This window comes from Ranitomeya imitator, chromosome 1 (assembly GCF_032444005.1).
Source record: "Ranitomeya imitator isolate aRanImi1 chromosome 1, aRanImi1.pri, whole genome shotgun sequence".
Classification (NCBI taxonomy): domain Eukaryota; kingdom Metazoa; phylum Chordata; class Amphibia; order Anura; family Dendrobatidae; genus Ranitomeya; species Ranitomeya imitator.
This window is the reverse complement of record NC_091282.1, coordinates 1,102,567,980-1,102,595,930: the sequence shown is the minus strand read 5'-3', so window position 1 is coordinate 1,102,595,930 and position 27,951 is coordinate 1,102,567,980. Positions and strand designations below refer to the sequence as shown.

Below are 27,951 nucleotides of genomic sequence, written 5' to 3'. Positions count from 1 at the left end.
CTATTGATGCCCGTCACCTTCTTCTGTGAGGTTAGGTTCCTGAGCAAACCTGATAAATTTCTCCTCCAAGACCTGAAAAGAATCTCTTATGACCTACTTCTGCCACACGGTGCAAAGTTACATACTGAAATAGTAAATCAATGCACAAAAGACTTTCACAAGGAAAAAAAGTTCTTAACAGATTAGAAGAAACAGATCTTCCATGTACTAATGATTAAGAAAGCCTTCTTGTTGGTTTAGGCTACTTTCACACATCAGGTTTTCGCTGTCAGGCTCACTCCGGCTGAATTAAAAAAAAATGGATCCGGCGAACGTTGCCGCCGGATCCGTTTTTTATCCCGTAGACTTGTATTAGTGCCGGATTGAGCCAGATGACATAGCGTTTCGTCCGTCTGCCGCTGGATCTGGAAAATCTGCTGTTTCCGGTTTCTGGAAAAAACGTCCATAACAACGTTTTTTGTCTCCGGCGAAAAAGCCGGAAGTGCCGGATCCGGTGGGGATAAGGAAATGATGGTGGTTGTGGAAAGGACAATGATCGGGTGGTGGGGCAGGAGGCAATGATGGAGGTGATGGAATGAGCAATGATGTAGGCTGTCCCCGTGCCATTTTGATGCAGCCACTTTTTTGTTTCTCTAGCAAAATGGTAGCGGCAGTATGTAAAATAGGAGGCAGGTCACCGAGATCACCACAAGCAGAGCACCACATAAAGATCCCCCACAGGCCGTCCCAGAGCACCAGAATTGAGGACACCATCATTTTCCAAGGCTCAAAGAAGTAGCAGTCTCAGATGTGCACTACCGTTCATATCATGAAGGACTTTGTCGCAACATTAGGATTGGTGGAGATACAAGAAGTCAGATCCCGTCTGAAAATACGTTGATGAACAATCCTGTAAATAGTTGATAAATGCAGATTGTTGTTTTTTTTACAATTTGATCCATAACATATTGACTTATAAAAGATTATTTACTGCCAAGATATAAACATTCAGTCATGGATTGCTACTACAGGAGTTGATATCATAAAACCTAATGTGTTCATGGTAAATAGGCAGCCATAGTGAAATGGTATGGATATTTTTGCTCATTTGGCAGAATATATTGGTGAAAATTACAATGTACTCTGAAGTAGGAAAAAAAATGTTGTGCTTGAAAAAAAGCCTACAAAATCTGGTATTAAAATGCCTGATTTTTACTCTAAGGTCTATCCCAATAATGATAACAGTTTCTGAGCCATAACAGGAAAACGGAGTCCTATTTCTCTGCTGAAACTCTCAGATTTCTCTTTCTCTCCTTTACAGATATTAATCTGCACGTGGACCGGATAACCTCTCCTGACACATTCTTGTAATAAATATAAAGGGTGCTTTCTGATGGCTGAAAGTCATGTGCTATGAATATTCCGGTTTTGAAATGTACAGTGTTTGTTGGGACCCGTGGGAAACTTTGCTGAATGGACCCTAAGAGTTTACAAATGATAGTAATGCACAGATCGGCTCTTGTACTGTGGCAGGACAATGACAGAGAGAGGCTCCGCGTTGGCAAGAAGCTCATGTTGGCGTGGTAGAGGGGTCAGCTGCCATAGCAACAGGTTAAAGAAAAAAGTTCAGTCACAAAATTAGCAAACTGCAAAAGGTTCCCACTTCTGCCATGAAGAAAGGATGGCTCTAATTGGAAAAAGTCAAAGAGATAAAAATATTGGGAGGGAGTGTTCTCCAAGATAAAAAAGGCACCTGTCCCCTTCGGCCACTGTCTCACATAATGATGGTGTAGTATTGTTATTTAATTACTAAAATGATTTTTGGAGCAGTAATGTTAGTCACATACATGCAATATGCTATTACAAGTCACAAGAACAGCCGCCTGCTGGAAACTTAGGAGAGAAACATGGGTAATGAAGGACAATAACAGGAGATTCAACTAAAAAATAACTATACTTCACAGCCACAAACTACTACAGGATGCCTCAACGGTGAGACACATGGACTTACATGGAACCGGTCAGCAGGATTGCGCACACTCACCTACAGACAGTGTCAGGTCGGCGCCATTATACTGAATAAAAGGATACCTGGGTCGATGAAATCAGTCTTGTGGTTGTTGTGTAATCTTTATTTTCAGGTTTGAGTTAATGATATGCTCGTGCCCCGAGGCGGCCCGTGGTGCTCTGATTAAGTAGTCATACTGAAGACTGGTGACAGGTCACCTCTATGGACACCGATAGCTGTTACTGTGCAGGTGCAGCGGGCGCCATTATCAAATGGATTGTTTTTATTATCAGGATAACCTCAACCATATTTATTATATGAACATTACATAAAGATTAAACAACAACCACAAGATGCATTTCATCAACCAAGGTATCATTTTAATCAGTGTAATAGTGCCAGTGTCTGTAGGTTACTGTGCACAATCCTCCTGACGGGTTCCCTTTAAATCAATCTTGCACAGAGGTCCTAAGGAGTATATGGGCCCTTTGGAATCCAATAGCTCATCATAATGCACTTTTTATGTGTCTGACAATAGCTTCGTACTTCGTGGACCTTTATATGACTGCACAAGTTTGTTCCAATGGTATGTCTGCTACTGAACAGTGGTGCAAGCTTCATAGCAACAGTGGAGTAGGCTTTATTGGCTTCCTCTAGTATCAACTCTTTGTCCTGGTAACCTGATAAGCAGGGAAGCTAATAATGTCACATAGTACCTCCTTAGGGTCTGCTGGTGGCACCAAGGCTCATGCCTACTGTCCAGGCTGGAAGCCTGCCGCCACAGTGACAGCTTATCACATCTACTGCAGCCACTACTCCGAATCTCGCAGAAAACCCAGTGGCAGCATATTGCCCGGCTTGGCAAAACTGCTTATTGCCACAGGCAAACGGATAGTGTAGTGTAGACTTCAATCTATAGTACTTCTTAAGGTTGTGAAAACTGCCCCTTATATAAGGTCTGTGATAGTCATGGGAGTGCCATCACATGACCCAAAAAAGGCCCTTCTTTTCACCACACGGCAGGCATCTGGGGCTGTCCATCCCCATTAGCATGTGTTCACACTATACGCAAAGATATCCAGAGTTTTCCTATATAAAACACCAACAACAGTCCAAAAAATAAAAATATGCAATACTCTTGCAACATATTAGTACTTATATGATACATACTTAATAGTGATGGGCGAGCGTGCTCGATCGAATATTGAGCAGTGGCGAGTATTGCATGGTGCTCGAGTACCTGTGAGAAGCTCCGTTGAATCGTCAGCCGCGCACTGCACTGATGAATCCCTTGTGGGGAGCGTAGAGACGAGATGGCTCTGATACTCCATAGGTTTACATCGTGAAAGCCACTTACTGCTCCCGCAGAGCGCTGTGTGAATTGGACAGTCAGTGACATCACTGAGAAGAGGAGCAGAACAGCGCTGGACACCAGAGATGTTCACTGATTACTCAAACCATGGGGCAAAAGTGCTGAGCTTATGTGTGAGCATGCGCAAGACAGTGTATGGGCCCACAGACTATTGCATAAGCTGATCACTTCTTGCCTTTTTTGACTGATCGGTGTGGGTCTCAGGACCCATATTCTCAGTGATCAACAATACTAAAGAAGTATTTCAATATATAATAAAGTTGATTAAAGTTTGTTAAATTGTGCAGCACTGTCCTTTAAAGGGCCACTGTCACCCCCCTGCAGCCGTTATAAACTAAAAGAGCCACCTTGTGCAGTAATGCCGCATTCTAACAAGGTGGCTCTTTTAGTTTTGTGTTCAGGTATTACTAAAATAAAGCGTTTTGAAACTTTGCAAAAATACCTGTCTTTGTCCACAGAGGCGGGTCCTCACTCCCCAGCTTGAACGGTATTCTGCCGTCACTCACATCTTCAGGGGCTGTTTGTGGGGCAGGCGCAGTAAGCTCTGGCGGTCTGACGTCCCAGCCAGGCTTGCAGACTGCGCCTGTGCTGGCAGTGCGGCCGCCAACCTCGGTAATCCCTGCCCCGCACTGTTATGCATTGTGCACAGTGCGGGGCTAGGATTCCTGGGCATGCGCACTACGTGTGTCAGACTGTCACCCAGGTCCCCCGCCCCCGCCTTACAGCGTCTTTATACTGTAATCAGCTGATCGTGCCTCCTCCTTCTCTCACTAGCAGTCGCCGGGAAGAACCAACATTGGAAATTTGGCTGCTAGCTGGTGTGTTTTTTCTAGGTGTATTCTTTAGGTGTATGGAATCTGTTACTAAATTGGTGGCGAAATTTACCCAGCGAGAATGAAAGTTATATACTGATGTGGACATAACTTATACCGCACTGTGGATGCATATTGGTTGTTGGAGGGCATTAGACCACACTGCAGCTGAATATACGGAGATATTGGGGAGCATTATGCCGCACATATGCCGTATATTCAGCTGCAGTGTGGTCTAACGCCCCCCAACAACCAATATGCATCCACAGTGCGGTATAAGTTATGTCCACATCAGTATATAACTTTCATTCTCGCTGGGTAAATTTCGCCACCAATTTAGTAACAGATTCCATACACCTAAAGAATACACCTAGAAAAACACACACCAGCTAGCAGGCAAGTTTCCAATGTTGGTTCTTTCCCGGCGACTGCTAGTGAGAGAAGGAGGAGGCACGATCAGCTGATTACAGTATAAAGACGCTGTAAGGCGGGGGCAGGGGACGTGGGTGACAGGCTGAGAAGCGCAGTGCGCATGCCCAGGAATCCTAGCCCCGCACTGTGCACAATGCATAACACAGTGCGGGGCAGGGATTACCGAGGTGGGTGGCCGCACTGCCAGCACAGGCGCAGTCTGCAAGCCTGGCTGGGACGTCAGACCGCCAGAGCTTACTGCGCCTGCCCCACAAACATTTACACAGCGCCGGCTTTGAAAAGAAAACAGCGCGGAGGGGGCGGCGCCGAAAGCCCCTGAAGATGTGAGTGACGGCAGAATACCGTTCAAGCAGGGGGGTGAGGACCCGCCTCCGTGGACAAAGACGGGTATTTTTGCAAAGTTTCAAAACGCTTTATTTTAGTAATACCTGAACACAAAACTAAAAGAGCCACCTAGTTAGAATGCGGCATTACTGCTGCACAAGGTGGCTCTTTTAGTTTATAACGGCTGCAGGGGGTGACAGTGGCCCTTTAAGTGTAACAGTTACAAAAACTAATACATAAGAACTTGACTGAAGAATGAAAGCCGTGACAATTAAACTGGAGAGGGCCCTCCACACTATAAACTATATTAAATACATTATGATGAGAAAAGCTCTGTACGAGCAGTAATTGTGCTGTCCACCTTCTTCTCCCCATCAGTTCAGAAATGATTGGGCTGCGTAAGTTTTAGTTGCAAACATTGTAGTAACAATCAAATATGTATACAATGTTATCTTAGATATTTGCTTAGGATAAGTGCAAATATATTTTGGTAAATTACAGATACAAATTGTAATAATTCTATCATTGTAGAGTGATCCAAAACTGTTGTAGAGTTAGGACAGATGCAAATGTTATCTAGGTTATCTTGACTGGATCATCACAATTATCTGAATTTCTATGTGGGATGTCAGCAGAAACCAATCTTTGGTCTTTAGCGCAAGCCTAACACTGGCCATGCACAGCAAGAAGCTGTAGGTCGAAACAATGGTTCAGCAGATATCGATCTTTCCCGACTCCTCCATGCACATCGGTGCTCATCTTAAAGCTCCTGTGTTGTGTGGGGAGAGAAGAAAACCAGTTGTGAAAGGTATCCGACTTTATTTCCCCTGAAAGCAAAAAAGACTGGGCGTTGAAATTCCAACTACCTGATCCTTATCTGCCCCAACATAATCTGTTATGGAAGAGTTGGAAGTTCTCCATACACATAAGATGGTCGATGAGTATGTTCAAATTTCATCCAATGTGTATGTAGGCCTTAAATTGCTGATAAAAAGGCACTGAAGGTGATAGCTTCCTAGAAAAGCCTTAATATACATCATTACATCATCAACACAGTCTCCCTGGCATTGCCCACCTGTGTAGGCGTACTTCTCTGCCCTACAGCAAAGTACAGAAGTGCGCAGGCGCTGAGAAAGGTCAAAGTAGCCCGGATCATGCGCACTGCAGTATATTACTCTGCCCTGGTCAGTGTCAGAGAACACCATGTGGATGACGTAGGGACGCGTCATCCACATGAAGCAAGAAGGAAGACGGCATCCCAAAAAGAAGGGAGGCGCTGGAGCAAGAACGTCGACACCCCTCGGACTGGACCGCCCCCTCCCCCGTGAGTATAATAGAAGTTGTTTTTCTTGTCTTATAGAATGCTGCATGTCCGGCCTGAAAGGTGGTGGCCGTGTCTCACAACAGTCAAACCTGGTGACAGGTTCACTTTAAGGAAATATTATCCAGGCCATAACTATGGTCTTGGCAAAAAAAGAAAAACAACAATCAGTGTAAATAGGTGAAAATTACTGTCATTCATAACTTTTTCTAATTCCAAGCCAGATAATGTAATGAATACCGGATAAGTATCGCTCTAGAATAAGGCTCTCCAGCAGACAAACAGGTCTTATTTCACTGGAGCATTAATGTTATCTGTCATATCCAAGATGTTTGCTGAAGATAACAAACCGGTATCAGCGTTTACTTAAAAGCAATGAATAAATCTAATGTATACTTTAATTAGACAAGTTGGACATTTGTAACTTCTGGCGACACGCCTCAGGAATGTTTGCTCTCCTTGTCTATGATTTCGTTCATAGACTCGTAAATGTTGGCTGTGCATCAGTGCCAGATCTTAAGAGTTACGGGTAACATTTGTATTTTGGATCGGTTTCTCGCCATAGAGCAAACTCTCCAGCCCATTGGTTATTACGGAATATGATATCTTTTACTTCTGACATATTTAAGATGCAAGTTTTCTCTTGGGATTAGTGGTAACAAATATTCAAACAGAGTAAGAGGTAGTGGGGCTCACTCTGCAAACTCCTGGATGAAATATTCTTGGCCTGCACTTTTACTGCATTGCTGAAAGAATCCTGACGAGAGCAGCAGTCCCGAGTCCGCCTGCTCAGAGTAAATGGCACTTGCTTAGCAATTAATCAATCCAAGACCCGCTACATTATCCAAGCACTTTATATTATCTATATCCATCTATCTATATACACTGAGCAGTGTGTAGACTTTTAGTTTCCATAGCCAAAAATAAATTCATCAAATACTCTTCACGCTGCCAGCAGTGCTAGTAAGTATTACTCTTCGTGGTATTCATTGGATAAGTGGGGCACTGGCACCAGATAGCATTTTTTAGCTGTTTGTATGTGAACAGATCAACATTTTCTAATTAGAATGACATCATTTACCATATCTTATACAAGTAGGCCCCTTTAAATATTTTTTTTCATGGTCATATAGGCAGTAATAGACTACAATATATCATAAGCAAGCAATGGTGTATCGTGTGGGAACCCTAGGCACCAGTCGCTAGAGGGGGGGGCAAAATTCTGCACACCCCAACCCCTTCACACTTCCCCCACCGTCAAATGTTCAGCAAGTACAAATTTCTTCCTGGAGCAGCACTGTCAGTGTCTGACATTCGCTGTTTATGCAGAGTGCAACAGTGGAGAGGCGATTGTCATTGGCTGCTGCGCTCTGCTTATGCAGAGACTGAAATGACAAAGCTCAGCATAATGACGTGAGCCCTGTCATCTTGGTCGCTGCAGCCAATGGCAAACTCATCTTGAACTGCTGCACTCTGCATAAGCAATGACTGAGACGACAGAAGATGAGCTGCTAATCAATGAACACGGTATTGAATCAATTTATCTAACCCCAACTAGGGTTCGGGCTAGTTTTATAGCAAGGGTTAGACTTGGGGTTTGGGATAGAAAGAGGGTTATTGTAATACTTTTTTTAATGTAACAAATGTAACACACTAATGTAATGAAAAGCCCCAGAAAACATTTTAGGATAGAGAGCAAACTATAATAACATAAGTATTTTTTTTTTTAATTACATGTGCTGGATGAGAGGAATACTGGATGAGGGGAATAGATTCAGGGAGTTCAAACGTTTCACAAGTTAGGGGGCACAAAATACTTGCCCTGTCCCAGGCATCGGAAACCCAAGCTATGCCACTGCATGCAAGTTACTCCAAGCCTGGAAAGTCTTCTTTATTGACTAGATTACCTTATTTTCTTCGAATTTTTGTTGTGTGAGGCAAAGACTGCAATATAGAGCAGGTAAGCCGTACACTAGTGATTTCTGACAGATGTTCTCTCACTTGTTCATGATTGATCAATGAAAATTGTTCCCTCTGTCAACAATGCAATAAGAGAAATCATTGAGCAATCTCTGCCATGACCTGTGGTCTTCCCTGGACTCTGTGGTGCACATGTGACATTTACCATTAACACCTTTCCAAGTATTGCCAATAACTGCACCAGATGATGAAGGAAAAAAAATCCAACACAGCAGGCTAACTTTTCCCAAGATACCTGTTATTGCCACCACAATCGTTCAAGTCATGAAAACGAGCCAACAGTAGGCAGAGAATTTGCACATTGGAAAATCCATTTCAAAGACACCCTTAAGGTACCTTCACATTAAGCGACGCTGCAGCGATACCGATCCGGATCGCTGCAGCGTCGCTGTTTGGTCGCTGGAGAGCTGTCACACAGACCGCTCTCCAGCGACCAACGATGTCGGTAACCAGGGTAAACATCGGGTAACTAAGCGCAGGGCCGCGCTTAGTAACCCGATGTTTACCCTGGTTACCATCCTAAAAGTAAAAAAAACAAACAGTACATACTTACCTAACGCTGTCTGTCCTCTGCATTCCTCCTGTACTGTCTGTGAGCACAGCGGCCGGAAAGCAGAGCGGTGACGTCACCGCTCTGCTTTCCGGCTGACCGACGCTCACAGCCAGTACAGGAGGAGTGCAGAGCACAGCGCTGGAGGACAGACGGCTGTAGGTAAGTATGTAGTGTTTGTTTTTTTTACTTTTAGGATGGTAACCAGGGTAAACATCGGGTTACTAAGCGCGGCCCTGCGCTTAGTTACCCGATGTTTACCCTGGTTACCAGTGAAGACATCGCTGGATCGGTGTCACACACGCCGATCCAGCGATGTCAGCAGGGAGTCCAGCGACGAAATAAAGTTCTGGACTTTATTCAGCGACCAACGATCTCCCAGCAGGGGCCTGATCGTTGGTAGCTGTCACACATAACGATTTCATTAACGATATCGTTGCTACGTCACAAAAAGCAACGATATCGTTAACAATATCGTTATGTGTGAAGGTACCTTAACAAAATTTTCACAAAACTTATTGTGTAGTACATAGCAGCACTATGGCATCCACAACAAAATCTGCAGCTTTTCGGTACGAATATGGGCAGTTTACTGTTGATATGTCCTATGGGGAATGTAGTGTTTGACCAGCTAAAAAAAACAATCAATTGTTCAAAATGTTAAAATTGGTCATCTTACAATGATCCATAGGAGTCTACACGTATATATGTTCAAATGTAGCAGATTTGCTACAAATCTTTCTGCAGCAAAATCCGGAACTGTTACAAGCAGACTTTTCTGCTATTTTTCGTTATGGGTTTGATATACACAAAAAATTCCAAAGAATTGACGGATTTTAAAACCTGCACTACGTGTGAATTTCACGCAGAATTTTTCTGCGATACGTAAATGAAATGTGTTGAAATCTTCTCTGCTTAGCTGACATTGTTTTACTCTGAAGATTTTTCCATAATGAAGCAGCTATGCAGTGTGTGAATATACCCTAAATGAAAGAAAAGCGTTAGACTACGCAACAATCTGAAAAATGACGATGGAGCCCTATTACCACCAAGTTGCTTGACAGATAGCCTACCAAAAAAAACTTCTGCATGTGGCATGTTGGACCAACATCTCAGATCAATAATGCCCATCTATGTTGCGTGCACTCTTTATTTCATCCATGTAGTCTGCTGAAGCTCTGTCCAAACTTCTAAAATCTAACCTACACGATTACCGTATATTAAACCATCGCACCAATGTTAAGGCAATCTCATTTCATTAAGGAAAAGTTCTCAAATTTCAGTTTTTTTTTAATCTACACCTGTCAACCATAAACCGTGATCAAATAACAAAGAAGCTGAAAGTCATCAATGCGTCCATTACAAGGTTTGTCTGAGGGTCAATTACACAACTTTTATTTGCATTAACAAGTGTGTTTCCAATTAAAACTCCGATTTCACACATCCACTGAGGAGACATACAAAACAAACTGGACTGGTCTAAAAAAAAAAAAAAAAAAAAAAAAAAAAAAGGGTCCCTGGAAAATAAATAAAGGTCTGTGATGTTGTCTTTCAGTTATCTGCCTAGGTACGGTAAATATCAAGTTTACTACTTTAATATTTTATCATTTTCACTACGGGAATGCATATCTATCCTGAAGTTCACCTACTGCTTATTTTATTACTCATATCTTTATAACCAGATAAAAATGCTTGGACTCAAAATGTTGAAATGTATTTTTCAATATAATGCTTCACAACTATAGCTTTATATTATAACAATATACTCGACAATTTATATCAACGTAAGGCAATAACCGGCACTGACAACAAATGATAACAGTACAGCTATTTTTGAAGAATAAAGACTAAATGTGTGGTATATTTGCCAGGTTACATGTTTCACAAAAATAAAAGCCAGAAATAATGGTTATAATATAAGTAAATTGGTGCACTCTTAGGTCCCTTTCACGCATCAGTTTTTTGCCCTCCGTCGCAATCTGTCAAATTTTGAAAAAAAAACAGATCCAGCGACTAATGCCACTGGATTCTATATTTTTTCTCATGGACTTGTATTAGCCGGATCCATTGAAAATTGTTTGTCCGGCAGCCGGAGACAGTGGACAAAGTAACGTTTTTGTATGTCGAAAACACGAACAGCGACGGATCCGTCGCCATCCATCGTTTGTTAGAATGGAAGCCTATGGTGACGGATTCCGTTTTTTTAACTGAGCGTGCTCTGATCCAATTAGCCAGATCCGCTAGTCGGATCTGTACAAAAAACGGATCCGTCGCATCAGTTTTTCAGAATCTGCGACGGATCCGTTGAGCCAACGGATTGTGACTGATGGAAAAAAAAATGATCTGTGAAAGGGGCCTTACAGGCAGTAAAGGCTACCAACAAATTGCTATGAACAGACCATTCATCTTCATCACAGTAAAAGCCATTAGTCCAGAATCCCTACCACCACCCAGACAAAATTAGTCCAAGCAAGAAAGTATAGAATCAGGTGGCTTTAGGCTTTCCTTTACATCACATGTCATTTTTTTCTGAACAATGTAAGGTATACTGTATATACGCAAACAATAAACCAAACTCATTTCAACTTGATGCACACATGTAGCCTTTCCTAAACTAACTACTAAGAAAGATATCAAATATTTTAATCACTTATATAGTGCCATTAATTCCACAGCGCTTTCCAGACACTATCGGCACCGACCCTATTGGGGGATCACAATCTTCATTCCCCATCAGTAAATCTTTGAAATGTGGGAGGAAACCAGAGTATCAAGGAGGAAACCCACCCAAACAGGGGGAGAACATACAAACTCATTGCGGATGTTGTGCTTGGTGGGAACCCAGGACTGCAAGGCTAATGTGCTAACCACTGAGCCACCGTGCCGAGTTACACTTTCCTGTACCGCGATATTGTTCTCATTTTAAGAATGGCTACATCTGTAGCTCTCCGCTAAAAGGTCGTCGTCTAAGAAAGCAGCTGCTCTACCTACCTACCGACATCCGTGTTCTAGACCTATCCATACATCAGGGTGTGCCTTAAAGAGATCCTGTCACTATCAAAGTAAGGCTACTTTCACACTAGCGTCGTACGCCGCACGTCGCAATGCGTCGTTCTGCAGAAAAAACGCATCCTGCAAAGTTGTTTGCAGGATGTGTTTTTTCTGCATAGGCTTGTATTAGCAATGCATTGTGACGCATTGCCACACGTCTCAACCGTCGTGTGACGGTTGCGTCGTGTTGTGGCGGACCGTCGGCACCAAAAAACGTTGCATGTAACGTTTATTGGTGCGTTGTGTCCACCATTTCCGACCGCGCATGCGCGGCCGGAACTCCACCCCCTCCTCCCCGGAGCGCACAATGGGGCAGCGGATGCGTTGTAAAACTGCATCCGCTGCGCTGTGCTTTCACAGCATGCGTCGGTACGTCACCACGACGCATTGCGTCGTACGACGCTAGTGTGAAAGTAGAATTAGGATCATCCTCTGGATTTCCTCTGCATCCACAAATCACAACAAAGTTCTTTATTATTTGTCCAGACTTCTTACACAAATATTATCACCTCGTATGTAACGCTAGTCAGTAAGTAGAGTACATGCATACATATTTGGTGGGATCATAGTTTTGTGGAATAAGGTGTTCTCATTACATAGAGCACATACATTATACAAAACCAAAAAGTCCTCAAAGTAGGTAACTTCTATTATGCCACCTTCCGTAGTCAAAAAGGCTCATTAAGATCAAAGTAAGGCTTCACACAATAAACTGATGGAAAAAGTCTGTTACTACATCTCAGCTTCATTCACATCAATAGGAGCTGATCTGCATTATTTGGGAACTCCCATCGCACAGTGAACAGAGTGATGCTGTTATACAGTCATCATCTCTGGAGGTGACAGAATGTATAACACCTGATCAGTGGGGGTCTATCGGACCTCCATAGATCTGATATATCCTATGGATAATATTAGTATTAGGCCGGCGTCACACACAGCGTATGAAAATACGGTCCGTATATTACGGCCATAATACGCTGAAAAGTCCCGAAAATAGTGGTCCGTAGCTCCTCCGTAGGCAGGGTGTTTCAGCGTTTTTTGCGCATGGCATCCTCCGTATGTAATCCGTATGGCATCCGTACTGCGAGGGTCTTCAGTGATTGGAATGGGCGTTCAATAAAATATTACAACAACCTTTGTTTTTATTTCATTAAAATAATTTTTAATAATGTGTTTGTGGTTTTTTTTAACCCTTTCCTAGTATTGGATTAATAATGGATAGGTGTCATAATTGACGCCTCTCCATTATTAATTTGGCTTAATGTCACCTTACAATAGCAAGGTGGCATTAACCCTTCATTACCCCATATCCCACCGCTACACGGGATTGGAAGAGAGTGGCCAAGTGCCAGAATAGGCACATCTTCCAGATGTGCCTTTTCTGGGGTGGCTGGGGGCAGATGTTTTTAGCCAGGGGATGGGGGGGCAATAACCGTGGACCCTCTCCAGGCTATTAATATCTGCCCTCAGTCACTGGCTTTACTACTCTGGCGGAGAAAATTGTGCGGGAGCCCACGCCAATTTTTTCCGCCATTTAACCCTTTAATTTAGTAGATAGAACGGCCAAATTTTGCATATACACACTACTGCAGCGTCGCCGTAAGGTAAACGGACATGCTGCGATCTAAAAAGACGCGCCGCATGTCCGGAATCGCACGGCCGCTGGATGCGTGTTACCGCGCATAGTGGAGACGGGATTTCATGAAATCTCCTCCACTATGCTGTAACATCTGGACGCTGCATGTTTGACGCTGCGTCTCTATGCAGCGTCAAACACGCAGCGTTTCCTGAACGTGGAAACATACCCTAAAGGGCAGAAAGCTCCACTCCGACGCCAGCAAGGTGGAGGTGGGGTACTGGTACGGGCTGGTATCATCAAAGATAAACTTGTGGGACCTTTTTGGGTTGAGGATGGAGTGAAGCTACTGACCTACTGCCAGTTTCTGGAAGACAACTTCTTCAAGCAGTGGTACAGGAAGAAGTCTGTATCGTTCATGAAAAACATGATTTTCATGCAGGACAATGCTCCATCACATGCCTCCAACTACTCCACAGTGTGGCTGGCCAGTAAAGGTCTCAAAGAAGAAAAAATAATGACATGGCCCCCTTGTTCACCTGATCTGAACCCCATGTGGTCCCTCATAAAATGTGAGATCTACAGGGAGGGAAAACAGTCCACCTCTCGGAACAGTGTCTGGGAGGCTGTGGTGGCTGCTGCACGCAATGTTGATCGTAAACAGATCAAGCAGCTGACAATCTATGGGTGGAGGCTGCTGAGTGTCATCATAAAGAAAGGGGGCTATTTTGGTCACTAATTTTTGGGGGGGGGGGGGTTGTTTTTGCATGTCAGAAAGGTTTATTTCTAAATTTTGTGCAATGATATTGGGTTTACCTGGTGAAAATAAACAAGTGAGATGGGAATATATTTGGTTTTTATTAAGTTGCCTAATAATTCTGCACAGTAATAGTTACCTGCACAAACAGATATCCTCCTAAGATAGCCAAATCTAAAAAAAAAAAACACTCCAACTTCCAAAAATATTAAGCTTTGATATTTATGAGTCTTTTGGGTTGATTGAGAACATCGTTGTTGATCAATAATAAAAATAATCCTAAAATACAACTTGCCTAATAATTCTGCACACAGTGTAAAGCTGTGATGACAAAGAGGAGGGACTAGGTTTCCATAACAGGTGTGCTCACTGTTTATCAAGGCCATGCAAATAAACACTGGAGACCAAGCGCTGCTGACTCCTATATACTGCTCCGCAAAGGAAAGAGAAAGTGACACACACTTCTGCAAGTAAAATATGAGTGCTAAAGAAACTTTCCTACATATATTCCACCTATTTACTTTAACTTTGACCTTTTCTGACAACTGGAAGCATATGTTATTATACTAGGACTATTCCAAACATGTTAGAACAGTTGACATGTGATATTGAGGGCCTTGGGCTGTCGGTGTCTACGGATATACAGCTTCATACGTGACCTGCCTGATGAATTGGGCATATATGGCAAACTAGCTGAAGAGCCCGGCGTTGCCTGGGCATAGTAAATATCTGTGGTTAGTGGTGCTCTCATTTTCCCAATCACATCTTTAATTTTCCCCCTCACATCTCTCATTTTCTCCCTCACTCCTCTCATTCCCCCCAACACTTGTCATTTCGACCTCACATCTATCATTTTCCGATCACTACACTATTTTCCCTCACTCCTCTCATTTTGCACTCACACCTTTTCATTTTAACATAGTAACATAGTAACATAGTTAGTAAGGCCGAAAAAAGACATTTGTCCATCCAGTTCAGCCTATATTCCATCATAATAAATACCCAGATCTACGTCCTTCTACAGAACCTAATAATTGTATGATACAATATTGTTCTGCTCCAGGAAGACATCCAGGCCATTTTCACCTCACACCTTTCATTTTCATCTCAGTATACATGTACGTTTGTCATCTCCCTTATATATAGTATACACCTGTATGTCATCTCCTGTATTTAGTATATACCTGTATGTCATCTCCCCTGTATATAGTATATACCTGCTGTGTGTCATCTCCCCTGTATATAGTATATACCTTTATGTCATCTCCTCCTATATATAGTATATACCTGTAAGTCATCTCCTCCTATATATAGTATATACCTGTAAGTCATCTCCTCCTATATATAGTATATACCTGTATGTCATCTCCTCCTATATATAGTATATACCTGTATGTCATCTCCTTCTATATATATATATATAGTATATACGTGTGTTATCTCCCCTGTATATAGTATATACCTGTAGGTAATCTGCTCCTGTATATAGTATATACCTGTGTGTCATCTCCTCCTGTATATAGTATATACCTGTATGTCATCTCCTCCTGTATATAGTATGTACCTGTATGTCATCTCGTATTAGACCTCGTTAACACGTTATTTGCTCAGTATTTTTACCTCAGTATTTGTAAGATAAATTGGCAGCCTGATAAATCCCCAGCCAACAGGAAGCCCTCCCCCTGGCAGTATATATTAGCTCACACATACACATAATAGACAGGTCATGTGACTGACAGCTGCTGTATTTCCTATATGGTACATTTGTTGCTCTTGTAGTTTGTCTGCTTATTAATCAGATTTTTATTTTTGAAGGCTAATACCAGACTTGTGTGTGTTTTAGGGCGAGTTTCATTTGTCAAGTTGTGTGTGTTGAGTTTTGTGTGGCAACATGCGTGTAGCAACTTTTTGTGTGTTGAGTTGCATATGACAGGTTAGTGTAGCAAGTTGTGTGCAGCAAGTTTTGGGCATGGCGAGTTTTGCGCGTGGTGAGTTTTATGTCTGGTGCATTTTGAGTATGTGCAAGTTTTGTGTGAGGCAACTTTTGCATGTGTTGCAAATTTGGCGAGTTTTCCATGAGGTGAGTTTTGCACTTGTGGCGAGTTTTGCGTGAGCCTAGTTTTTGCATGTGGCGAGTTTTGCGCGTGGCGAAGTTTTGAGCGGCGACTTTTGTGTTTCGACTTTTATGTGGCGAGGTTGGTGTATGTGTGGTGAAATGTGTGCTGAGGGTGGTATATGTGTTCAAGCACGTGGTAGTGTGTGGCGCATTTTGTGTGTGTGTTCATATCCCCATGTGTGGTGAGTATCTCATGTCGGGGCCCCACCTTAGCAACTGTACGGTATATACTCTTTGGTGCCATCGCTCTCATTCTTTAAGTCCCCCTTGTTCACATCTGGCAGCTGTCAATTTGCCTCCTACACTTTTCCCCATTATGTAGATAGGGGAAAAATAGTTTGGTGAATTGGAAAGCGCGGGGTTAAAATTTCACCTCACAACGTAGCCTATGACGCTCTCAGGGTCCAGACGTGTGACTGTGCAAAATTTTGTTTCTGTAGCTGCGACGCTTCCAACACTTTTCCTTTCACTTTTTTCCCCATTATGTAGATAGGGGCAAAATTGTTTGGTGAATTGGAACGCGCGGGGTTAAAATTTCGCCTCACAATATAGCCTATGACGCTCTCGGGGTCCAGACGTGTGACTGTGCAAAATTTTGTGGCTGTAGCTGCGACGGTGCAGATGCCAATCCCGGACATACACACACACACACACACACACATTCAGCTTTATATAGTAGATATGACTCCAAAGGCAAAGTTTGGGACCGTAAATACTAGTTTGCTAAAACATACCTTAATCTGACATGATAGGAGCTTCCCATCAGATAATTTACCCTCTTTCCAAACTGAGCTGCTAATGAACTTACTAGTACCTCCAGCTAAGTATCCACCATTGTACAATGGCAAGACTGACCATTAGAATACATTTGCTTTTCACGCATAATAACAATCTCAGTTTCTGTAAATCTGCAATCTTAACATTCTTTGTTATACTATGAACAGATGCAAAGAAGTTTATGTCCAGGGAGACAAGTCGATTAGCCCCTGCGTGTCTATTGTCCCAGCGCCTGAGGACATGGTCATCACTCTTTGTGAACTGTGTACAGGTTCCTTGCCAAGGACACAACAGGGCCCAAGGGTGTAGACCCAAATCAGATTCCTCTCAATGATTCATGAAATGTGTAATAAGAATTTACTACATATGCCAATATTAAAAAAAATGTACACTGGCAGCTTGAATGGAAAAACATTTTTTAATTAAATTGTCACGTCATCACAAGGTGGAGAGAAAGTTATTGTGCCCTGCCACTAAGTACAACCTTATGTGATAATCATATCAGTACTAAAAAAACACTTCAATTTGGGGAGGTGAATAAAACAAATATGGCAAGCCTGATGAGGATCCTTCAGGTTACAATGAAGGTAGGATGATATGTAAGCTCCAAGAATACATTGTCTCTGTCCAGTAGTGCCTGGAGGATGATGTCAGCCAAAGATAACCCAATGTTGTCAACCCTTCATGTAAAGAGCAACTGGTAATGTTCCTACTCCAGCCACCTCCTCTTCTCTCTTTACAGATAACTATGTGACCGTCCATTGAAAGGACACAAGACTATCACATTTCAACCTGAAGACATAGCCCAAAGTGTCAGTGGATCTCCTAGAGACACTTGAGTTATCACAACGCAACAAATCTACACAAGAGGATAAAGCAAAACTCCACAAATACACAACGATTACACACGTACCAGCAAACAATTAGATATATTCCAAAGGATCTGTAACCAGATAGACTGTTTATACAAGGGCCACCGAATAGGATACATGCTGGGGATTTCCTATCAGAAATAAATACACTATGTGGACAAGGCACAGCCATGAAGTAGGAGAACCATTGCGCCCCGATATATGACTTATTAGCCCCCCAATACAATAATTAAACACCATTTTTCAATATAGCTGAGTCAGGCTCACTCTAGTGGTCAAGAGAAAGCGACGTCACACAGAGATGAAGTTGTGTCTTTCTACTGATGCACGGGCAGCCATATTTCAATGTATGTAATACCGATCACTAGAAAAACAATAGAAAGGCCTCAGAAACCTTGAGGGTGAGGCAAGCCGGAATCCTTCCTTTTAGAAATAAAAATCGTAAAAAACAAACCCTGAACTGTTCCAATATCTAGTGGTATTACAAATGCAATCAATGCCTATGGCCAAGCCGGCTATTCTGCCATTACTACAGTAATACGCTGAGGTTATCAGATCAATAGATACATCCTCTGGACATCACACATTATCGTTGTAGCTTGTGTGATGTCAGTGGAGGAGGATAGGCTTCCAGCAGGATGCACTGCAGGCCTATTACCTTCCCACATTATTTATATCCTTATAAGACAATGAACGAGCCTGGCATGGGGAATACGGGCATTGTCACCCTTATAACCATGCGACAATCAAGGCCAAGTATAAATGGACACAGGCCAGGGAAATGTACCAATACCCAATCGATATCTACTCTAACCTTTGCTGGATGACCAGATGGGATACATTCATTCCGAGCAATAAATGTGACATGTGAAGGTGAGGAGCAGAGGTAGGCTCAGATGATAGTCTAACCCCTGTGCTGCTATGGTAGGCTTCTTATAATGATGGAGAATGACATAGCCAACATCTATGACGCCAGAACGTCCGGCTACATCTGAATTTGGCTATCTGTCGTCCTAGGTTTCATTATGGGGACACGGCATATGTAACACATACAGACGTATCGGGCCTGGTGCCATAGATTTCGGAGGAATATGCCCAGGTTGGAGAGGCTGTGGGATAGCTGTGGGGAGGAATATGCCCAGGTTGGAGAGGCTGTGGGGAGGAATATGCCCAGGTTGGAGAGGCTATGGGGAGGAATATGCCCAGGTTGGAGAGGCTGTGGCTAGCTGTGGGGAGCGATATGTCCAGGTTGGAGAGGCCGTGGCTAGCTGTGGGGAGCGGTATGCCCAGGTTGGAGAGGCCGTGGCTAGCTGTGGGGAGGGATATGCCTAGGTTGGAGAGGCTGTGGCTAGCTGTGGGGAGGGATATGCCCAGGTTGGAGAGGCTGTGGCTAGCTATGGGGAGGAATATGCCCAGGTTGGAGAGGCTGTGGCTAGCTGTGGGGAGGGATATGCCCAGGTTGGAGAGGCTGTGGCTAGCTGTGGGGAGGGATATGCCCAGGTTGGAGAGGCCGTGGCTAGCTGTGGGGAGGGATATGCCCAGGTTGGAGAGGCTGTGGCTAGCTGTGGGGAGGGATATGCCCAGGTTGGAGAGGCTGTGGCTAGCTGTGGGGAGGGATATGCCCAGGTTGGAGAGGCTGTGGCTAGCTGTGGGGAGGGATATGCCCAGGTTGGAGAGGCCGTGGCTAGCTGTGGGGAGGGACATGCCCAGGTTGGAGAGGCTGTGGCTAGCTGTGGGGAGGGATATGCCCAGGTTGGAGAGGCCGTGGCTAGCTGTGGGGAGGGATATGCCCAGGTTGGAGAGGCCGTGGCTAGCTGTGGGGAGGGATATGCCCAGGTTGGAGAGGCCGTGGCTAGCTGTGGGGAGGGATATGCCCAGGTTGGAGAGGCCGTGGCTAGCTGTGGGGAGGGACATGCCCAGGTTGGAGAGGCCGTGGCTAGCTGTGGGGAGGGACATGCCCAGGTTGGAGAGGCCGTGGCTAGCTGTGGGGAGGGATATGCCCAGGTTGGAGAGGCCGTGGCTAGCTGTGGGGAGGGATATGCCCAGGTTGGAGAGGCTGTGGCTAGCTGTGGGGAGGGATATGCCCAGGTTGGAGAGGCTGTGGCTAGCTGTGGGGAGGGACATGCCCAGGTTGGAGAGGCTGTGGCTAGCTGTGGGGAGGGATATGCCCAGGTTGGAGAGGCTGTGGCTAGCTGTGGGGAGGAATATGCCCAGGTTGGAGAGGCTGTGGCTAGCTGTGGGGAGGGATATGCCCAGGTTGGAGAGGCTGTGGCTAGCTGTGGGGAGGGATATGCCCAGGTTGGAGAGGCTGTGGCTAGCTGTGGGGAGGGACATGCCCAGGTTGGAGAGGCTGTGGCTAGCTGTGGGGAGGGATATGCCCAGGTTGGAGAGGCTGTGGCTAGCTGTGGGGAGGAATATGCCCAGGTTGGAGAGGCTGTGGCTAGCTGTGGGGAGGGATATGCCCAGGTTGGAGAGGCTGTGGCTAGCTGTGGGGAGGGATATGCCCAGGTTGGAGAGGCCGTGGCTAGCTGTGGGGAGGGATATGCCCAGGTTGGAGAGGCCGTGGCTAGCTGTGGGGAGGAATATGCCCAGGTTGGAGAGGCTGTGGCTAGCTGTGGGGAGGGATATGCCCAGGTTGGAGAGGCTGTGGCTAGCTGTGGGGAGGAATATGCCCAGGTTGGAGAGGCTGTGGCTAGCTGTGGGGAGCTCCATCCTCTTCTGCAGCCCAGAGCTGCTTTGCATTGAGATTACGCAGCAGTCTGTAAATAGATTTTGGTCATTGCTTCCATGCCTGTTCCCAGTATTTAAGCAGCGCATCCTGCAGCACCACCGACACCAAGACAACAACATCACCCTCCCGCTGCATAAAGGGGGATAACGTCCGCGGCTATTGTTTTTAATTAGGCCAATTACTGCACCATTTTTTTTTTTGCAAATGAGACAAGAAAAGAAAAAAGCCGTATAGCTTCTAGAACTGCCCGTTCTGGTGTATCAGCATACGAGCTACTATCCTAGATAATGGCAGCGTCCCCTATAGTGACTGGCAGCTCCCGGTACATGGCACAATAGTGGGGTGCAGCCAGGGCTGTGTGCGGACATGACACCCAGATGTGCCGCTACATTATCCGCCAAATAGCGTTCAATGTTAGTGATGTACAAAATGGTGGCTGGAGACAAGCAGCCAAATCTCCACAGTTCTGCTCGGGATGTAAATAACGGAGCCATACATTGCACACAGACACAATGGCGACCCGGTACACACCGGCGGATGACACGGACAGACAGACGGCCATGAATATAAAAAGACAAGAGAAATGCAGGCGCTGTGACCGACCTGATGTCATGTAGCCCCGGGACGCCTGGGAGATGAACGCCGGCGGGAAGTGTTTGTGCAGGCGGTAGTCCTTCTCGCTCCGGGACCTCATGCGGTCTGAGGCCCGGTCAGAGAAATCCGCGCTAGGCCAGGCCCGGCGTAACGTCGTGCTCCGCGTCTTCTTCATCGTGAGGCCTCGCCGCGGCTCCGGGCTCTCGTCAGCGCATCAGGCGCACAGCTGGCGCCGGGGCTGCGCACATTCTCCCGCTGCTCGGGGCCGGCCGTTCTCTCCACTCGCGAATGATCCAATGTTACACACGTCCCACAATGCATTACACTTCATTTGCAATCAATCCAGCTTATAGCTTCCAGATTCATGTGGAGGAAAGGCACGATGTGGGGCTGCGCGGCCGGGGGAGGGGGGCGCGGAGACCCCGAACAATGGCTGGATCCAGCATAGGGCTGCTGCCTGGCCAACGGCGAGCACCGGGAGAGGAAGAACACCCACAGAATGTGGCTCCAACCGGAACCCCGCTGGCACCCAAGGAACACAACGTCAATATCCCAATGGCTGTGGCATTAAAATGAGGAGGCGATGACGACGAGAGCGGAGGCTTCTCCCTCCTCTCTTCACCTATCAGGCTCCGTGAAGCGAATCAATGAGGCAATGTAGCCGGCATTGCAGTAATCAGGGGGCACTATTCATCCTCCACACAGAGCCCGGAGCAATGCTCACAGTGATGTCAGGGAGGGCTCCCGGGGCCGCCGCCTTTTCCCGCCACCGCTCGCACTCCATCATTTCTGGCCCTCACCGGCTCCTACGATCCGAGGTGTTCCCGGCTCCGTCCTCCGGTGAATGCAGTGAGGAGCGCCTGCCCAGTCTCCTGCTATTAACCCTTCACCTGGTCAGAGTCCCACAACCCACCGTCACATTGGAGGGGATGTCGCCTGTAGGGTGTCACCGGCTCCATGCCCCCCAAAGACCAATGCCCTCCACTACAGGGTTAAGTCGGGCACACTGATCCTGTCAGGCATCGCATTGTGATAAATGTAAAACACCCCGAGGCGCTCCCAAGCCTTGGCCGCAGTCCCAGCTCTCCTCTATTTACATACAAAGCGGGGTATTTTTAGGATAGTCCGACCCTCCCGAGGAGGAGAAGGGGAAATAAATAAATAAAAGCGGCCAGGCTAGTGATACGATGTGCAGCGGAGGAATGGCTCCCGTGCCAGCGGCACATTCCTCTGTGGCACTGTACACACGTAATAAAGTGTGCTGTAGAATCCGCACTCTCACATCTGCTTCATGTTCCTCACCAAACTACCCCGGGGAACACCGGGCTGACGGCTCCATCCACATCGTACTGAGCAGCTGTAATGACTGACAGATATTGGTCACCTTCACACCGCTTCACAGATAACCTTGCCAACTTCACATAATCACCAATATACCAATTACCCAAGGGGGCACAGAAATAGTTTCCTTAGAGGAACTAGTATGCATGCGTTACACAACATTATTCTATGAAAGCTACAGAACTGTACTTTTGCCAGTTATCTATCTTATACTATAATGCAGATTTTACTATTATGATTTGCAGGTGTCATGACCCACTGGGAGAGCCCCTGAGGTACCATGACCCACTGGGAGAGCCCCTGAGGTACCATGACCCACTGGGAGAGCCCCTGAGGTACCATGACCCACTGGGAGAGCCCCTCAGGTACCATGACCCACTGGGAGAGCCCCTGAGGTACCATGACCTACTGGGAGAGCCCCTGAGGTACCAATGGCCCACTGGGAGAGCCCCTGAGGTACCATGACCTACTGGGAGAGCCCCTGAGGTACCATGACCCACTGGGAGAGCCCCTCAGGTACCATGACCCACTGGGAGAGCCCCTGAGGTACCATGACCCACTGGGAGAGCCCCTGAGGTACCATGACCTACTGGGAGAGCCCCTGAGGTACCATGACCCACTGGGAGAGCCCCTCAGGTACCATGACCCACTGGGAGAGCCCCTGAGGTACCATGACCCACTGGGAGAGCCCCTGAGGTACCATGACCCACTGGGAGAGCCCCTGAGGTACCAATGACCCACTGGGAGAGCCCCTGAGGTACCATGACCTACTGGGAGAGCCCCTGAGGTACCAATGACCCACTGGGAGAGCCCCTGAGGTACCATGACCTACTGGGAGAGCCCCTGAGGTACCAATGACCCACTGGGAGAGCCCCTGAGGTACCATGACCTACTGGGAGAGCCCCTGAGGTACCAATTGCTCATTGGGAGAGATCCTCAAGTACAATGACCCACTAGGAGAGCCCCTGAAGTACCATGACCTACTGGGAGAGCCCCTGATGTACCATGACCCACTGGGAGAGCCCCTGAGTTACCATGACCCACTGGGAGAGCCCCTGAGGTACCATAACCCACTGGGAGAGCCCCTCAGGTACAATGACCCACTGGGAGAGCCACTGAGGTACCAATGACCCACTGGGAGAGCCCCTCAGGTACAATGACCCACTGGGAGAGCCACTGAGGTACCAATGACCCACTGGGAGAGCCCCTGAGGTGCCATAACAGCAGAATCCCCATAAGTGACCCGACGTTACAAGCTACACCTCTCAATTCATCCAGGGATCATATTGACACCACGGGTGTGTCACAGAATTTTATACCATTGGGCAAAATAAACATTTTACTTTTTTTTTTTTTTTTACAAACAAATTACTCTAGACCCAAACTTTTTTATTTTCACAACGCTATCAGGAGAAAATGGACCACAAAATTTGTTGTGCAATTTCACCAGAGTACGCCGATACCCCGTATGTGGGGGAAAGCCACGGTTTGGGCGCATGGCAGAGCTCAGAAGGGAGGGAGAACCGCTTGATTTTTTGAACGCAAAATTGGCTGAAATCAATGGTGGGCGCCATGTTGTGTTTGGAGACCTCTGATGTACCTAAAACGTGGAAACCCCCCAATTCTAACTCCAATCCTAACACAGCCCTATCCTTGACCCTAATCCCAACCCTAACCCTAATCTCAGCCCTAACCACAACCCTAACCTCAATGCCAAGACCACCCTAACTCCAACACCCCAACCGTAACCCCAACACAACACTAACCCCAACGCCACAACCCTAACCCCAACATAACCCTAGCCCCAACCCTAACCCTACCTCTAACTACAACCCTAGCTCTAACCCCAACCCTAGTCCCAACCCTAACCCCAACCATAATCCTAACTGCAAAGAATGGACAAAATACATCTTTTTCTATTTTATTACTTTTACCTAACTAATGGGGTGATAGAGGTAGGATTGATTTACAATTTTTTTTAATTTTGATCACTGTGATAGGGCCATCACAGTGATCAAAATGATCCAATAGGACAAATCTATTGTTGCCGGGTGCCAGCTGTCAGATCTCGGCGGGCGCAGTGCGCATGTGCCCACCATTTTCTTCCAGGAAGAAGACGCCGAGGGCTGGGTGACAGAGCCGGAGGGTCCAGGGATATCGGAGGTACAAGGGGGGAAGGCTCGAGGGACACCATTTCTCTCTCCTCTGGTATGCTAGATCAGTGTTCCCCAACTCCAGTCCTCAAGGCCCACCAACAGATCATGTTTTCAGGATTTCCTTTGTATTGTACAGGTGATGCAATTATCACCTGGGCAAGACTAAGGAAATCCTGAAAACATGACCTGTTGGTGGGCCTTGAGGACTGGAGTTGGCGACCTGAAAACATGACCTGTTGAAGGGCCTTGAGGACTGGAGTTGGGGACCCGTGTGCTAGATTATATCAGAGGAGAGAGAAATGAATGGGAGATCTGACTTTTTTTTGGCAAACGCAGTTATTCTGTGAAGAACGGCGATCATCAGACTGGGGACGGTAAAAACCGACCCGAATCATGTTCTCTGGTGTCTCAGCACTTTCCCACCTATTTGTTTTCCATCCATCTCCTCTCTTCTCTGGCTATATAAAGCCAGAGCTGTCAATGAGGGGTTGGAGATAGATGGAAAACAAGCAGGTGACAAGGTGCATTTAAATATATGGCCACGCCATGATGCAGAGAGCACCTGTACTTTGCTTGAACAGCCATTCTGAGCTGACACACTTCCTTTAAAGAAGCACTCTTCCCATCAAAGTTTTTATCCTCTCAATATTTTGCAGTCATCATATTATATATCACTTTGTACTTACAATTGCTAATTTTGCCCTTCTACTCCGCTAATTCTTCTCTTTTTCCATTAGGTTTATGAGATCACGTTATTAAAAACAGACTAGCTGACACCTTCTAAGCTCTATGTAGAAGCGGGAAGTCTCTTTTCCTTGCAGGAGTCATTCCCCTCTGCAACTCCTGACCCAGCTGCTGCTCTTTTCCCACCTGCCAGGGACTTTTGCAGTGATGACTCCTGCAGTGAAAAGACTTCCAGTTTCTACATAGAGGTTAGACTAGAGCTAGTATGTTTTAATCGTGATCATAGAACTAATAGAAAAGAGAATAATTAACTGGGCAGAGAGGAAAATGAGCAATTGTAAGTCCACAGTGCTATATAATAGGATAACTGCAATATATTAGGAGGATATACATTTTGATGAGACTGCTTTTTTAAGTACATTGACTCATTCAGGCATCTTGCATTGGAATTTGCTTGCTTGTAGAAGTCATGCTCACAATTAGTTTGTGCGATATACTGAACAATAAGAAGCCAAGGTTAAAAACTCAATTTAATGTAATACTTGTTATTATTGTGCATACTTGGAGTTTCTGAGGCATCCAGGCATACCCCTACGGCAGCGTTTTCCAGTCTCCAGTCCGCATGGCCCCTCAGCAGATCATGTTAGGATCTCCTTAGTATTGCACAGACGAGAGACCCTATGACAATTTCCAATGCCTTCATAATAATTCTATTACCTGTTCAATACTAACCTTGAATACAATCTGTAGGGGGCCTTGAGCATTGGGTTTGGAAAGCACTGCTCTCTAGACACCCCAGGTAAAAAAAAACCCTGAAAATTATAATACAGGAAGATGTACATGTTTTACTGAATTCCTCAATATAGAATAGCGTAGGTGACTATGTTACTTGATGTGGCCAAAAATGGTTTACCAACTTTGCGTTACTCTTTCAGTCAATGCAGCCACTTACACTACATCTCCATTTAATCTTATAACGTAAGATTTCCCATAAAGCTACTCACAAATCCCATGCCTCCTACAGCCTACCTCTCATCTCTGCTACCATGGCCACTATTCTGCTAATGACTGTAATTCCTCATAAACAAAAATCCACTAGTAACTCTGGCTTCTCCTGTGCTGCAGCTGTACATTGGAATTTCTTACATAATTTCACTAACGCCAAATCTACTATATACGGTTTAGCTTGCTAAACCCAAATACTAATCTAGCACATCTCTCCCATTCTCTTTTATGCCATATTCTCTCCACTAAGTACCTAATACCTTAGCTTGCACAGGTCATCCCAGGTAACTGGCACATTCAGCATTATGTATAAGCCCTTTGGTATTTACATGTGTCAGATCTACTGTAGCCAACAAACACCTCTGCTTACTATATTGTGATGTGCAAGTTGTCCTTAAGTGCAAGTCTCCATTTTTTTCTTACATTTGATTGATATAGTTTTTACATTTTTTTTTTTTTTTTTTGGGGGGGGGTCCTCTCCCCTTTGTACCAGTCTGTCATTGTAAATTTGTTCACTGTAAGTGATATCTATAAATCTGTATGTAACCCCTTCTCATGTACAGCACCATGTAATTAATGGTGCTATATAAATAAATAATAATAATGAATATAATCTGTCAACTGGTCCTCCGAAGCCTCATGGCTATGTTTCAATTTAAATAAAAATCAAAAAAGGAATGGTGTGTAGGTACAAAAATGGGGAATTAGGAGAGAAAGTTCTGCATACATACATAGGATAGCATATGACGTTCCAGTATATACAGTACCATATCTGTCAAGAACCTATGGAATTTCATTACCCCTTAGGCTTGTATCTCATGTGAGAACTTGAACGAAAACATAGGAGTTATGTACTCGAAGCGTCAACTATGAATAATTATTAGTAAGAACTTAATTTAACCTTGGGAGATTTACATAGAAATGTGAGAAGTTCCCTATATTCCCACCATACAGCATTGTGGTAGTTCTTGGTTATCACAGTGATCCTGATGAAGCACTCTTCTCCACCGGATTTACAGTATGTACTTTTTAAATGTGTCATCCAAAATGAAAACCTTGCTATTTTTTTTTTTTTTAACTGGGCAAACCCAAGAAAAGACCAGCAATTAATGGGGTATCTGCAACATAAATAGCCTGCTACATCAACCCCTTAAGTACCGTCTCACTTTGTAGGCTAATGACCTGGCCTCATTTTTTAAATCTGACCAGCGTCACTTTATGAGGTACGCAAATTACCTCTTCAGAGAAAAAAAGGACTTAAACTCTATAGCGCCACCTGTTGGAAGTAGCGATCCTAAAAGTTACAATCAACCCTTTAAGGGTATGTTTCCACGTTCAGGATTGCATCAGGATTCGACGCAGGGAAAATCTGCACCTGAGGTCACTGGCAGGTCACCTGCGTTTTTGACGCGTTTTTCATGCGTTTTTTTCATGTGGATTTGTGTGTGTTTTTGTAAAGTCAATAACGATATACAAAAAAAGAATTGTGATGTCATTTCTTGTCCAACCT

General features: G+C 45.2%; 1 protein-coding gene across 2 annotated transcripts in view; it reads right to left on the bottom strand.

The window, feature by feature from the left end:
* Positions 1 to 27,951, bottom strand: part of STOX2 (storkhead box 2) — a 396,899-nt gene that overhangs the window by 141,051 nt on the left and 227,897 nt on the right. Inside the window, exon 1 of one of the 2 annotated variants that reach the window (XM_069744292.1) lies at positions 21,265 to 22,295. The exons of the other annotated variant lie outside the window; for it this stretch is intronic. Within the exon in view, the coding sequence (XP_069600393.1) occupies positions 21,265 to 21,430 (166 nt within the window). The 5' untranslated portion in view covers positions 21,431 to 22,295. Of the gene's footprint in view, positions 1 to 21,264; positions 22,296 to 27,951 lie in introns of those variants that run through there. 2 annotated transcript variants of the gene reach the window in all.